Below are 15,914 nucleotides of genomic sequence, written 5' to 3'. Positions count from 1 at the left end.
GTGAAAACCATCAGATTGAACCTCCTACAGGAACAAAAATGTAGGTCTTGGCGAATGTTTTTGTTTGACGCTTTTCTCATTTTTCGAAAAGAGAAAGGACGGAAAAAAATAATTCTTGAAGATTGGGGCTAGGGTTGCCAACTATTTTTTTGAAAAATCAGGGAAAATGAAAAAAAAATCAGGGAAATTCAGCAGAGCTCATATTGGGTTGTCCGGAAAGTTCGTACCCATTTTTGAGAAAACAAAAGGATTATTTTTTGAATTTTATATGCACAGTGTTGTTTTGCAATCAATTCAGGAAGTTCTGAAATCTTTCAGGTAGCCTAACATTTCTAAACATTAACTAATTATGGAAGCTAATTTTTTTCAGTTGCGAGCAGTATTTGTGGGAATGTATCGACTGGTTGCTTGGTAGAAGCTCACAATACAGAATTCCTCTCCAATATCACCTGAACCAGATTAAAAAAAAATTTCAGGTGAAGACCGGGTCAGTCGAATTGTTTCAAATGACCCGTTTTTATCACCCGCCACGATTTGCTTTCAAAAAAAATCGATGCATAGATGAAACGCACATGTCGTAACGATTTACGTAACCATGTTTCAACTGATGCACATGAACGGAGATTTTAAACATATGCAGTGAACCTGCTAATTCATTTGTCGTGTCTCACGGATCGTTTTTATTTAACATTTTAAGGACCGCACGTTTTGGGGCAAATTTGAACGCTTCATTTGTTCGGATTCCACAAATGAGATCGTTTCCTTCGATGTGGCTGAGACGAAGGCTTCTGATTTAGCAAGAAGTAAAAAATCAGGAAAATCAGGATCATTTTATACAAATCAAGGAAAATTGAGTGTTTGTCAGGATATCAGGGAGCGTGCCAAAAAGTCTGGGAAATCCTGAAAAATCAGGAAGGTTGGCATCTCTGATTGGGGCTTTTGTAACGCCAATAATCAAAATTACACCAATGGCTTTTGTAGAAAAAAAAATTACAGCTTGGTCGTTAATGGGTTAATAACTTCTTCAAAATTGATCATCTTAATTAATTCGTTTTCAACTGACAAGATCGACAATTTTTTCGGGTGAGATTGCGACACAACTGATCTGGAATAGTTTTTTTTTGTTTATATTTACATGCACAGTTACATAGGTTTAAAGGAGCCAAATAATAAATCTATTTTTAACCCCTTCAGGACCATAAGATGTCCTAGACTAAATATGCTAATACAACGCAGTATTTTAGCAGTTGTGGGTGTAAAGTAAGAGAATATCACCAGAAAAACATAGCGGGGTGTATAGGTTTCCTACAATTTCATGGGAAATATGTTTCCCTATAGACCATAAAAGTAAATGAATGAATAGTTAGGTTTATTATATCGGTATTTTATTTATTGCTTTGCAAGAAAAAAAACCCAATAAAAATTATCAGAAAAGTAAAATATATAGTTAGTAATGGTATTCAACAAAAAAAAATCGTTTACTTGTAAAGCACAAGTAGACATTGTACATAACACATTTATTATGTAGTCTGATCGTATACCATGTACATGTTAACTTATATTCTAAAGGCGGAATTCCCTCTATTCAACATGCTACATGCTACAAGTCAATGTTCTTGCTTATTGGAGTGTCTCTTTTCACGACATGATTGGTCTTGTCGAGCAATGTTGGCCTCATCCAATGGCCTGCGTATCGGTGCGGCGTGTGTAGCACGACAATATTGGAGTAACTACGTCATTCATTGAAGATTATCATAACTCACCACAATAATGGAACAACAAAATTTTTGATCATAAAAACAATAACATCAGAACAGATATATTGGAGCAGTGAGCGTTTGCATACATAGTGGCTGAGGTGGAAACGAAATAAAAAATTGCCCAAGTATCATATCTATTGTTGTTTACCATGTAGCATGTTGAATTGTTGACTTGTAGCATGTAGCATGTTGAATAGATGGAATGCCGCCTTAAGAGATACAATCATCATATACTTCTGTTTTTTCTTCTTATCTAACATTTCGAAGATCTTGGGATCATCTACTGAATTTGAAAACTTTTAGCTGCGATTTTACTTTCATCTACAGGAATAAAGCAATGAAAATTTTGTGTTCCCGATGTTGTTTTCGCGTGATTGAATACTTCCTTAAGCTCACAGCCTTTTTTGTATGCTGTTCTTTGGATACGTAACTGAAATTCAACTTCGTGATACATTAATCATTTGTTCAACTGCCCAATCATAAAGCTCTAGTGCTGTTTGGATTGTGTTTCCGTAATCTTGAGCAATACTTGCTCTCTTTGTCATTCGTTTTAGAGTTCCTCCTATTGCATCATAGGGTCCTTTCCCGTGTTTCTAGTCCGTAAACTTTTTTGAAATTAAACAGACTGGCGAAATTCTTTTTGTTTTTGTAGTGTGCTCCCGATGGAGCGGACATGAGAGTCATTTTAGTAAAATCGATTATTTTTCTGACAAATTCTATCAATTTTTTTTATAAACAACTGCACTGACACAGTGTCGTGTGTTAAAACTTCTGAAATAACTATAAAGCTTGCGTTTTCTAGTTTACCATCTTTTTTTGTAGTATATTTCAGATGGGTGAATAGTTGCTTGCGAGTTATTCCAGTGATAACCCTGTGCCGCATTTCGGATTATGAATGAATAATTCTCTGAAAATCACAAATTACTATTATTTTTCCTTGTGTCAAAGATTCTTCTTTATTTCGCAAAAAAAGCAAACTGCTGTTTGTAAATAACGTCATGCTCTATGAGTTTGTCTACTTTATCAACGAAATACAGCACAAATTCATCGACTAGTTTTAACATCGTTCATTGAGATCAGCCATTTGTCGAAAACAATTTCTTCTTTTCCGTTGTCCTCTAAGGAAGAGTTGTTCACTTCATGAATTGATGATTTGGAAACACAATCCAAACAATACTAGAGCTTTATGATTGGGCAGTTAAACAAAATGTCAAATGTATGTAAAGGCAAGTGAACTTGAGGAACTATTCAATCACGCAAAAACAATATCGAGAACATAAAAATTTCATTGCTTGTAGATGAAAATAAAATCGCAGCTAAAAGGTTTTCAAATTCAGTAGATGACCCCAAAATCTTCAAAATGTTAGAAAAAAAGAAAAAAAAAAGGAAAGATATGATGATTGTATCTCTTGGAATATAAGTTAATCAGATTATATTAAGATCAGATGAGTCATTTATATACCATTTCATCAAAATCTGAGATGACCATTTTGAGAAAATCGACTTTTACTTTTTTGAATTCCATCCCATAGACGAGTTGGCGCGAAATCCGTCATATGTCGTATGACGATCCTAGAGTAGATTGAATGAATTTTATGCAAGATTCCGTCGACAATGGATTGCACTTGCCAAGAACCACTGCGCGTCTTTGAAATATTTCTGCAGAATGTGATAAGATGAAAGCCTCCACCTTGGCGGTGGAGGGAACTATTTGAGAGCGTATTTGTACACGGGAACTTGTTTTAAACAGAGTGCGAGTTAAGCATAATGTGTTTGTATTTGATTAGGACTATTCAACGAACAGGAAGGGTATTATACGAAACACGGATAGAAATTAAAAGTTGAAACACGTAAGCTAACATGCTTAACAAAGCATAACGGTAGTGAAATGTAGACACAAATGTTGCACTTTAATCACAAAAACTGTTGTAAACGCTCGTTAGACACACACACGGGGGATAGCCCCCATCATGCACGAGATTAAAAACGCAAAACAGGAACGTAAAGTGCAGAAACGAGCAAACAAGCCCAACAAAGACACCTCTAATTGCTAGGTTTACCAGGCGGTTCCCCGTGAGGATACTTACAATTATAGTAGTGCTCCATATCTACGCTCAATTCAGTATTTATTTTGCATTTGGAGGGAGTAAAATGTACACACGCCCCGCGTCGCAACCCCATTTATTTTTTGTTATCGGTGGCACACGCGAATGGGTTGCATTTCGAAATGCGATAGAAAGCACGGAAGAAAGCGGGAAAAAAGAGAGAGAAAAGGTTGAATTATATATAATTCTACTGCTTTCCCCCACTACTCCTTGGTATACGTAAACTCCGATAAAAACGCCCTGCCAGCATGCAATTCCTTTGTTCCTCTGACACCTGGCCTATACTGACCAAACCGAAGGCAAAGCAAGACAACATTAGCATTATTCCCACTTACCTCGTTTTTTCGTTTCGATGTAATAGCCCAGGATCGGACCCTTTCCGGAGGGCCCATTGATCCAGGACATGTCAACACTCGCTTGCGATTTGGAAAGCAACAGATCACGCGGTGACACGGGTGAGCCATCCTGGGGTCCCGTCGTCACGTTTCCGCTGAGCGCCGGGCCGTAATCGATGGTTTGCGCTCGCACGGTGAACGTGTAGGTGACTTCCTCCTCGAGGTTCTGTATCAGTAGGCTCGTCCCGGACACCTTCTGTTTGACCTGTTTGCTGAACTCTAGAGGAAGAGGTGAAGAGGCTTCGTGTAAGTTTGGATAAACATAATCTAGATCAGCAATACTCAACCTGCGATCTGGTGTTACTTTATTTTGAACTAGTTTGTACGTATAACAATGACTAAAACATAATAAATCATTACCTTTTTGTTACGCAGAACTGTGTGGTTCAGTAATGGTGCCAAATCAAAAAACGAGCCACGTTTTCATAAAAAAAATAGCAAATGCTGCGTTCTTTCTATGGACAAGGTGGAGAAAGAAAATGTTGCAATACAAGCTCCGCTCATTTCAATTTTTTGAGTCATAGCTGGTCTGGCGAACTTGATTGCCCCGCCCAAATTGCGTGGGTCCAAATCGCAGAAATCTTCATTGATTGATTGCCCTTTACAATTTCCTTTTACTATAAATTTCCTAGTACTCCTACCAAAGCTCGGTATTATAATATAAAATTACTAGCTGACCCGGCAAAAGTTGTTTTTCCATATACACTGGAGTTGCTTTTTACGTGGGGATACGTGGCGCGTAAAAAAACCACGTGAATTCCAAATTCCGCGTAAACTTCAAAATCCGCGTAAAAATCTAACAAACAGTGAATTATTGGTTAAAAAACAAACTTTTTTCTAACAATTGATTAATTGAATTTTTTTGCATGCTACAATCATGATATCTGTTTTTCTTTTTATTTCTCAGCTGCTAATCAGTGATATAATACAAACCTATTTCGTAAAAAGCCACATCAATTAGCACATAAAATATGTTTACACTGGAGTCACGTTTTACGCGGTTAATATGTGCCGCGTAAAAAAAGCGTAAATTCCGAAATCTGCGTTAAAAAAAACACCGCGTAAATTTCGAAATATGCGTAAAAAAAACACCGCGTAAATTTCGAAATATGCGTACTAAAAACGCGTAAATAAAGCCGCTTAAAATACGTTATTTATTTCAAATGAATATTCTGGGTGTTGAACAAAAAATAAATAATATATAAAAAAATCTATAAAACCAATCAAATGTGATCTATGGAATAGAACGAACGAAACTATTTGAACTAAAGTATGTTTGATGTTTATGCTGCCGGAAAAAAATCTTGTAGCGCTAACGCCTACGCTTATGACCGTGTCATTTGGTGAAATCTTTAGGAAAACACATTCCGGAATTCGATTGGTTGAAAATTCGATCAGATTTCACGATTAGATATTCGACTTAAATTCAATCGTTCTATGCAAATCTGGCAACCTTGTCTTTACGCAGAACAAACGTCGAAATAATTCATTTCTATTTGTGAAACAATTTATTCTTCAGATTATCAGAGCCGAAAGCAATTTTAAATAGTTAAAATTTGAATGAAAATTTTCACTCGGTGTTATTTGAATACTCGGAAAATATAGTCCTGACTCTAACCTAATTGTTTTTCTATGAATTTCTTTGTGCTTCTACCCAAACTTTATCCATAATATAAAATTATTATCGTACACATTTTTGGACCGAATACGTGTAATGTTGTAATGAAGCTCATAAAACACTTCATTTTCCGTTTGAACACACGTGCTGTATGTAATGACAATGTATTTAATTTTGGACTGGCAATAGCCAAGGCTGTGTGTTCGTGGCTCATGATAGCGTTTCGTAAGTGAATGTATTCATCTTCACGTCGCTTCTGTTGGTTGTGTCGGAGAAATCGCAATGATTCGCTCTTTACCTTCGCGTTTATGTCGACCATGAATTGTTAGCACAGCTTACGAAACCTTATTATATCAAAATGAGTAATGATGTTCATAATGAATGAAGTATCTGATGCGGGATCTCGTTGTCTAATGGTCATGCAATATCCATGCTGTCTCTTCAGAGCGGCTGTGGGATTTAACGTTATTTTATGAACGTTAGAAACATTGTTACCATAGAGAAGAAGATGGAGAGCGTCGTATGAACGGTGTAAATGTGATTTGAAGAATTTAAATAATTAATTGTGCTCATTCAGTTTCCAGTTCGCCGCTAATGCGCCCGGCTTTAGATGAATTGTTTTTTTTCTTTCTGCATTGTAGTGATTTTCAATACTTTTTGGCTGATTCGTTACTTCACTTCCATTTCGCAAGAATGTCGGGAGTAAGAATTAAACTCATTGGGTTAAAATTCATTTGTGTATGTGTGTGAAATTATGTGTCTCCTCTTCTAGACATTTACTGCCACCACAAGCGATTTTATATTTGTACCATCCCCGCCATTATATATCTTTAACAACGTCTAAAATCAAGAATGCTTACCTTTTTATTTAATCGTGTATAAACACTCTGCGCATAGTGGTATGAAAACCAATAATGTACGGAACACATAAGAGCGTTGGATTAACTACTTAACCAGAATGATCTTTTTCAGTGCGCCCCTTTCCTTAGCTAACGTTTCTATATTGAACTCTGTCATAATCCAGCGGTCCACCAGAATCTCTGGTGCAAGCATCGATTCCATATTCCATAAATACTCGGCGCAAACTATACGCCCCACTATTTCGAATCGACGATTGATTGAACCATTCGTAAACATTCAATATTGGCAAACAAGGCGGTTTCTTTGGCCTTGAGAAATATTCTCTACCCCAACCCGCGATGAAACATTTCATATTGTGCGCATTATCTATTGTCAATGGCACAATTTGCAGTCTCGATAGGATAGTCGCTTTGTTAAGAGTTACTATCGATACGATACGAAAACGATTGGGAGTACAAAAATAAGAGATGTAGTCCAACGTCAAAATGTCGCTGTATTCTAAATTAAAATCAAAAGTGATTTGATTTGAAAGAGAGGTTCTGTGAATTTAGGAGCGTGTTCGGATTTATTGGTGTAATGACGATGATGTTTCATGATTCCTATAGAGATTTTCTTGGAATTTAAGACTTTCTCAGTTTATTCACCTCTAGCCTTAAAAAGGCAATTTCGGAAAGGCTGTTAAGAATGCCTCGCTGCTGCTGTCTTATGGATGCTAGCAGGATGACCGAGTCGACGTTGCCACCGTACGACACACCCGATTTGGTTGCGATTTTCTCTTGCCGTGAGCTTTTTTGGGAGCATTGGAAGTGTAATTTTAGCAAAAAGGTACTGAAAAACTAATTGGCTATTTAGTATGTTCAGTGTTTCTGTGTCGCTTTAGACAGCGAGCAATCAACAGTAAATGTTAAATATGAGAGGTAATTGGAAAATCTCTTCGAGTTGGCGTTTTATTGCTTCGTGAAATTCGTAGTCCTACATTAACAATGCGGTCGTGTCTTGTACCCCCCTCCTTTTTTATAATTCTGTTTTTTTGCGGCCCTTCTGAAAAAATTGTTGAGTACCACTGATCTAGATAGTTCAAACAACTTACTCTCGTTATCCTCGGTGGTTTCGTACGTCACAATGTAACCTAGAATCTCGCCGTTGCGCATCTTCGGTGCATTCCAGCTAACCTTCAGACTATTCATAGTGATTTCCGAGAAAGACAAGCTGCTAGGTGAGCCCGGCAGCCCCTGGAGCGTCTTCACCGTTATCGGAGCCGACCGGGGTCCGTCCCCGGCCGGGTTGAACGCCAAGATCTGTATCCGATACTCGGTGTATTTGTCTAGGAAAACCAGACTGTGGGAGGTGTACGATGCGGGAACAACTTCGATTTCTTCCTCGTGCTTTCGACCATCCTCCAACTCCTGGGGCGAATCGGTCACTAAGTAGAAGATCTTGTACCCTAACAACTCTCCGTTCTGCATGCTCTGCTGGGGTGCCTTCCAGCGGAGACGAACTTCGGTAGAAGACACCGGGGCGGCGTCGATGCCTCGCGGTTCTCCAGTGGGTACGGCCTCCCCAACATAGACCGCTACAGGCGGCGTTGGAGGACCGGACCCTTGGGAGTTGAATGGTTGCACTATGATTTCGTAATTTCGATCTTGGGACAGATCTCGCAGAATGGCTGACTCCTGCTCGACTCCTATCACATCCAGCTTGGGGGTGCTTTGTAGCGTCGAAGGAAAGTCTGAAACTGGTTGGTAGAGAATGCGGTAACCACCCGTTGTGGCGTCACCGTTCCACAAACTCTTCTTGAGGGGATTCCATTGGACCCGGACGCTGGTCGTCGTGATGGGTACCACTTTCAGCCCGGTAATACCCAAAGAAGGTGCGGCTGGCAAGGTGCGAACCTCGATGCTTTCCTTGCTAAACGATGATGGTCCAATGTCGTTGGTTGCCTGAATCCGAAACTGGTATAGCGTGTGTGGTTTGAGTCCCAGCGCAGTATAGGATGTTACAGCTGGATCAACGCGCTCCGGAATCAGCGTCCATGGCCCTTCATTCTCACGGAAATGCACCGTGTAGTACCGGAGGGGAGCGAACCCATCGCGGCCAGGCGTCCAGCTGAACGTAATCTGTTGGGCCTGAACCTGTGATCTGGAAATTTGCGGCGACGAAGGAGCTTGAGGGATTTCTCGATTGTTGGTCGTGTAAACCAGTACAGCAGCCGTTTTACCCCAGCCGAGGCGCGTTTGGGCTGTCACACTGAAGAGGTAGAAACGCTCCGCCAACAGCTGGGTCGCTCGGAATGTTCGATCGGAGGGAGGGAATTCGCGGCTGAAATTTAGACTCTGGGACCCATTCAGTAGATATATAACCCTATAGGCGAGGATTTCTCCGTTGGGTTCCTCTGGAACATCCCAAATTATGCGTGCCATACTGAAAGACACATCGGGGAAAGAAACGTTCGATGGAGCGCCCGGAGTATCCTCGAAAGTTTGCACCCTCACCGGCGGGGTACTCAACAACCCATCTCCAAGTCGAGTATACGCCAGGACCTGAATGTCGTACTGTACAAACTTCTTCAACTCCGTCAACGTCGTTGTGAAGGTCGAATTGTTTGGAATTGTTTTGTGCAGGATCTGCGTTCTACCGGCTGATCCGTAGAACACTTTGTACCCCTCGATTTGACCATTTCTATGTTCCCTCGGTACTTCACTCCACTTAATAACGATTGTGGTTGATGACGTGGCGTTAGCTTCCACACCCAGTGGACCGAACGCAGGAACCGCTTCCCGTGTTCTCTCGAACGCATGCGGACTCTCGTTCGATTGCCCTACCTCGTTCACCGAACTCATAAATATCTCGTACACCGACCACTCCTCCAAGCTATCCAGCACGTGAGAGTTCGCCGTGGGATCCTCAATGACCACACTGAATGCAGGAACGGGTCCCTTGCCATTGACGATTCTGTAGGTTATGTTGTAGCCTCGCGGGTTGCCGAACCACTCGGTCTGTTGGAGTGGAATCCAGCGCACCCTCAGCTCGGTAGCGCTCATCGCACGAACCGTCACATTCAGCGGCGGATGCATCGGCCGAGCTTGGATTGTTTGGAAATCTTTGGTTGGATCGGAGGGTTCCGAAGGGCCCACCACATTCGAGGCGATAATTCGGAGTCGGTAGGGCGTGAACGGTGTCAACCCGGTAACGGTTAGGGTAGATGCGTCCGGGTCGTGAACTTCATACACTGTGAACCACGTGAGGTTGCGAGCCGTTTGACCCTCCACAGTCCACTTGGTGATGGATGAGTTGCCATCGAATCCAGGAGTGAACTGAATCACCACCGAAAAGGCTTCAATGTTGGATAGGGCCAACTGATACGGAGGGTTCGGCAGGACGGGTTCAACGCCTGACTGGATCGTTGCGGTTCGTGGAACGCCAGCGCCAACAGCGGTCCATGCGAAAACTTCGAACAAGTAGTGAGTGGTGGCGATGAGGTTGACGACCTTCAAGCTGGTCACATCGGCGCTCATGTTGAACACCTTAATCGAACCGGGCTTCTCTTTGATTTGGTACTTCACCTGATAGCCAGTCAGAATACCGTTGGTTTGCTTCGGGGGAGTCCACATGACTGTAACTTCTCGGTCCGAAACGTCGTCGAATTGGAGCGAACCTACCTCATCCGGGACATCTTCTTTGGTTTTGACCTCAATCGGAAGACTACGTTCGCCATCCCCAGGATCAGTGAAGCAGAGTACCGTAACGTTGTAAGCCGTGAACTTCTCAAGTCCGACCATAATCGTGTCCTGCTCTGCCAACGGGTCCAACAAGCTCGGCGGCACCGTGATGACCTTTGCTTCCGTTTCATGTTCTTCGCCGTCCAGAATTTCATAGCGCCAAGCTTGAATCTTGTAACCTTGGTTGATACCATTGATCTGCTGGGGATTCGGAGGTTTCCACCATATCCTTATTGCGGTCGAATTCAATGCCCTGACGCGAACATTGACTGGTGGTGCTTCCGGGACTCCCTCCTTCGTCTTTATCTTGGCACCATCGGTGTACACTCCGACGCCCATATTGTTGTAGGCGGCAATTTGAACCACATAGTCCTTCCAGGTGATGAGCTCCTGAATCAGGTAGTTTCGTTGGGCCTCGTTGGTAATATTGCGATAGTTCCACGGGCTCGCATTGTAACCGAACAACCGGTAACGAATAATGTAGCCAAGAATTTGGCCGTTGCGATGCTCCTCCAGCGGTGGCTGCCATTGAGTTATAATCTCGGACGAAGATCGAGCTGACCCAACGAAACCCACGGGTGGACCAGATGGGGCTATGGGGAGTAAAAACAGGGTATTCTTTTAGTTGGTGGCGCAACTCGTTCAAGCTGAAATGATCTCCAACTCGTGAGGAACGATCCGAGTTCTTCACGGGTTCAGATTTTGCTCGAATTAATTTAGAAACGAAACAAACAGAAAACCAAAGCGAATACACACTCTTTCGAACAGCATGCTCAACTTACGAGAAGGAACTCTCCTCCTCAGTTCATCTGTTACGTTCAACATTCAACGCGCGTTAAGATTAGAGAAGTAAATTAAATCACGAAGTTAACCATCTAGCGATACTGGAACTAGCTAACGGAATTGCGTATCTACAATTACCTTCTTGAGGGAGTTTGATCACATTGCTGGGTTCGGAGGGTGAACCTTCGCCGACCTTGTTGACGGCGCTCACACGAAACTGGTATGCCGTGGCGGCTTTCAAATTGGTCAACAGTACCCACCGTGAGCCCGCCGATACGTTGCTTAGCTCGGTTATCCAGTTGAGCAGCGGATCCGGTAGTGGTCCTGTAATGTCTTAAATTAACCGTTGGCTCTCCGTTACCACACACACAAACGCAAACCATTGCTACCTACCCAGTTCAGGAACCTCCCGTCGTTGAATTATAAACTTAAGTACCGCACTATTACCGTCGAACCCTGGCGTCCAGGAGACGTTGATCGCTCGGTGGGTAGCGGTGTTCAATCGAACGGCCTTCACATTCGTTGGCGCAAAGGGAAGCTCCACTACACTTAGTCTCGCAGAACGGGTTTCGTTACCGCCAGGGGACGTCACAATGCAGGAGTACTGCCCAACGTCCGATGGGCGAACTTCAACGATTTCCAGTGTTCCGTCGGCCTTCACAGCGACTCTCTGGCTATTCTTGATGGGTTGTCGTCTGGAGGGGAATAGGAGCGTGGATTAGTAAGAGGTTGCAACAAATACCTCGAAACAAAAAAACATACTGTGGTTCCCGGTACCAATCGATGTTGAACGGGACGGTAGGATCCGAGGACACCTTACACTGAAGCGCGGCTGTATGGCCAAGTAGCACTGTAGTGTCCGCCGGGGGTTGCACGATTTGCGTTCTCACTGCGGGGACAAGTTACAAACGGCGATCAGCGATCATTCTCCAAAGTCTGACGTTAGTACAGATCAACCAAACAAACCACTTACCCATCACACCGAGATGTGCCTCTCCGGTCACGATTCCGGCTTCGTTCGCGCGTACGCAAGTGTACAGTCCGCCGTCCGATTCCCGCACGTTGGAGATTAGCAGATCGCCCGAATCCAGGATCTGAATTCGGCCCGAGAGTTCGATACCTTGGGATTCTGGCGAAATGAGTTAGTTTGGTCCAAACGACACAGAAAACAAAAAAAAAACAATCAGATAAGAACACAAAAAGCGGACTTACCGTTGAAGACCCAGGTGATGTTTGGCGTTGGCGCTCCGACGGCTCGGCAATGCATTGTGGCGTCTTTGCCATCCAGGACGGTTTGATTTGTGGGCGATAGCTCCAGTATCGGGACGGATGCTGAAGAGGGAATCATTCAATTGATTAGTGATGCTATCGGTGCTTGTTGAGGGTACTTCTTCAAATCGTAGTACATCAATTTAATGTTTATGAAGACATGCTATTGGTGATATTGAAAGGCAGTATTACAATCATAGAAAATAAGTGTGTAATGATTAGATTGGTTTGCTGTTGAAGAATTCATTCATATGAACAGAGCTACTGTGAGTTTTGTTAGTTTCCTTGTAAAGGCAAATGCATTTGAGTCATTCCGATTGTGGTAAGAGATAGAGGTCTTGAAACAACTGAGGAGTCATCAAAATTCCGGAAAAGATGGATTCAACGATGAATAGAGTCTACTAACTCGACAGAGTTATGATCAACTTATAGCAAACACAATAATTTCTGGATTAAGTGCATACTGGCTATGTTTCTACATAATTTACCAAACTTTGTTTGGGGTCCAATGACTACAAAATACAGGGATTATTTGAATAGGCTTCCGATTTTCATCACGTGAACTGTTAGGCTTTACGTTACCCACACTCCACCAGATTTCATACCGCAGTTGTATTATCCTAATATGATTCTGAATGCCAATTTGCTGTTTTCTTGAGGTCGAGAATAACAATATTTTTTAAATGTGTGTAGCTCCGGTGAGTTTGGAGGATTTTTGTCCTACAGTATAACTTGCGTGTTGTTGGTGGTACGTCGTTCCTGGGCCATTTTTTCATATCGACAGGATGTGAGGTTTGAACACGAAACAATCGTGTTTCTTCAAAAAAAAAACAACCATCGTTTTTGGAAACATTTCTTTACTTGCGTATTTTTTCGGGATCTTCGACAGCTTTTAAAGCTTAAACTTAACTTGAACCTTTCCTTTCTCGGTAGTCTGAACCTGAAAGATGGCTGCAATTCTCATTGAAATCCATTTCATCGTTCATTATGACGCAATCATTTGTTACTGTGTTTATTCACCATCTTTCGAGACCATCGAGAGACCACACAAACTGTTTGAAAATTTCTAATTCTGTCTCTCAAAAAATATCTGTCTTAGTAAAAATAAAATGCATCGATAGTGAAAATAAAGTGCCCACTTCATCATTTTAAAAAGACGGGTGGGTAATGTCGGGGACATAACCGGAGTGACGTAGGACTATACAAAGGGGACAGCTTTTGTTAAATATATATTTTAAATATATTGTTTTATTTTCTTCTCCTACGTGAATACCTTCCTATCTACCTGAAAAATGTATTAGTTTACTGTTTACTCTTTATGAATATGTTGATGGTTCTGAAAAGAACCTTTGGTGTTGTGTTTTTGTTATCACTCGATATTCCCATCTTGTTCGGTTAAACCTTCCTGTTTAGCTATTGCGTTTTCCACTCGCCACAGCTTTCACAGTTGGAAAATTCCCATCCAGCTTGTGACATGTTGTTCAGTAAATTACATTTAATGCGACGTGCCGGAGAAACACTTTGCCACTCACTGAAACTATTTGTTGCCTTGATGAGCGCCGAACCGAAGCTGCTCTGTTCTTGATGCGGGTTTTCTGATTGTCGTGAGCAGCTTTTCAAGCCAACTCGAGCACTCCGACGGCCGAAACTCTATAATCGCTGTTGAGTATACTGGTGCTCCGGCACCAATCCGTTCGGCCTAGTTACCCTTGCGGAGCAATCAGTGAATGCGACCAACAGGGAACTGGAGACCTGCACGGTTCGAGTGAGACTTTGCCTTTCCCTTAACTTGTCCTTTGTTACGTCCACGATGCCGATGCCGTACAACCACACGGGTTTACGGTTTGAAAGAAAATAAGATATTTTTTTGGGGTCCGCGTGTTTTATACTCTAGCGGTACACACTCACAGGATACAGACAAATCGGCAGACTCAGCCAGAGGGGCGAGTCCAACGAGACGAACGAATGAGCGTTAAAAGGGAGCGATGGCAAAAAAATACATTCATTACGATTTGTTCGCTCGTTGGATTCACATGCAGGCTAAAAAGGGTCCTTTTCAGGATCACAAAATTATCTTCAATCTAAAGAGTTTATTGTTTTGTTATCACTCGATATCCCCATCTTGTTCGGCTAAACCTTTCTGTTTAGCGATTACATTTGCCACTCGCCACAGCTTTCACAGTTGGAAAATTTCTTCCCATCCAGCTTGTGACATATTTTACAGTAAATTACATTCAATGGCACGTCGCATTACCACCACTCAGTATCAGATTGGAGGTAATTTTAACCTGTAATTACACATTTGCGATGACAGTGGTACAGTGTCGACTTTCAATGTGGGGTCATAATTTGGACCCCGAACTCTATGTTTAAAAAAATGTCCAACTAAATATGTCGCATTACAGGTCCGTTCAATTAGCTAAATGTCGAGATAAGTGTAAATTACTGTACTTTCAATCTAGAAGCAATTTAAAAATTGGTGAAAATCAATAAGCTCAGAACAACTGCCAAATTCACATACTCATCATATCCTGGCAAACAAATTATGAAAAAATCAATTTGTGTTTTATTATTATTTTGGATATTGTTATAGAAAGCATTGAACTGTATTTCCTAAACTCTTTTTTGGAAGGTTTAATGGCCCTGAAAAGCGCCTTGTTTTATGGAATGGTTCCAATTTAGAAAACTTAGTACTCGTGATTTTGAAAAAAAAACATTTCGAACGCCCTCGATGCCGCCTTGTTCTGGATTTGCCACCAAAGCAGTTTGTATAAAGAACAAACTTTTTTCTTCTGCTACCTGATGCCGTTTTGCGATTGCGTTTGCCACTCGCCACTCGCTGCAACTGTCTGTTGTCTTGATGTCCACCGAACCGAATGTGTTCTGTTCCGAATGCGGGTTTTCTTATCGTCGCGAGCAGCTTACTCGATCACTTCGGCAGCAGCAGCTAACTCGATCACTTCGGTGGCCGAAACTATATAACGCCGGCTAGGTGGACTGGTGCACTGGTACTAACGCGCTCGGCCTAGCTACCCTTGCGGGGAACTTCAGATCAACACGGTTCGAGCGGGATTTTGCCTTTCCCTTCACTTTTCCTCCTTTACCATGTCCAGACATGGCTGCTTGTGTTGGTTTGTTGATCTGATGTGATGCGAAACGATGTGGTCTACGGTTTCGATGAGAATGATCGTTACGGAAGGAAGGAAGGTCTTGTATTATAGAGACTTTAAACTTTTGCAGTTCATTCGTCTCTAGCCTTGAGAAAGGCCCTTTGAAAACTCTACTCTACTCTACTACTCTACTCCAGCGCTACCACCTCCGCTCTCTTTCCTTGAGAAAGGCACTCGATCCCTCGCCGTCCAGCTCGTCCAGCAACGATGTTGTCCAGTCGGTGTCCACACAAA

General features: G+C 42.2%; 1 protein-coding gene across 9 annotated transcripts in view; it reads right to left on the bottom strand.

The window, feature by feature from the left end:
- The window catches only part of LOC129763323 (protein sidekick), a 230,680-nt gene that overhangs the window by 10,652 nt on the left and 204,114 nt on the right, over positions 1–15,914 (bottom strand). For 4 of the 9 annotated variants that reach the window (XM_055762264.1, XM_055762267.1, XM_055762271.1 and 1 more), the window contains 8 exons: positions 12,454–12,573; positions 12,215–12,370; positions 12,004–12,130; positions 11,635–11,936; positions 11,380–11,574; positions 7,830–11,051; positions 4,201–4,479; positions 3,848–3,868 (listed from right to left, as the gene is read on the bottom strand). In XM_055762264.1, the coding sequence (XP_055618239.1) occupies positions 3,848–3,868; positions 4,201–4,479; positions 7,830–11,051; positions 11,380–11,574; positions 11,635–11,936; positions 12,004–12,130; positions 12,215–12,370; positions 12,454–12,573 (4,422 nt within the window). The remainder of the gene's footprint in view (positions 1–3,847; positions 3,869–4,200; positions 4,480–7,829; positions 11,052–11,379; positions 11,575–11,634; positions 11,937–12,003; positions 12,131–12,214; positions 12,371–12,453; positions 12,574–15,914) is intronic. The other 5 variants (XM_055762269.1, XM_055762272.1, XM_055762270.1 and 2 more) reach the window with 3 other exon arrangements.

The sequence above is a fragment of the Toxorhynchites rutilus genome, chromosome 1 (assembly GCF_029784135.1).
Source record: "Toxorhynchites rutilus septentrionalis strain SRP chromosome 1, ASM2978413v1, whole genome shotgun sequence".
In the NCBI taxonomy this organism is placed as follows: Eukaryota; Metazoa; Arthropoda; class Insecta; order Diptera; family Culicidae; genus Toxorhynchites; species Toxorhynchites rutilus.
Note: the sequence above shows the minus strand (reverse complement) of the source record. Positions and strands in the feature narration are given on the sequence as shown.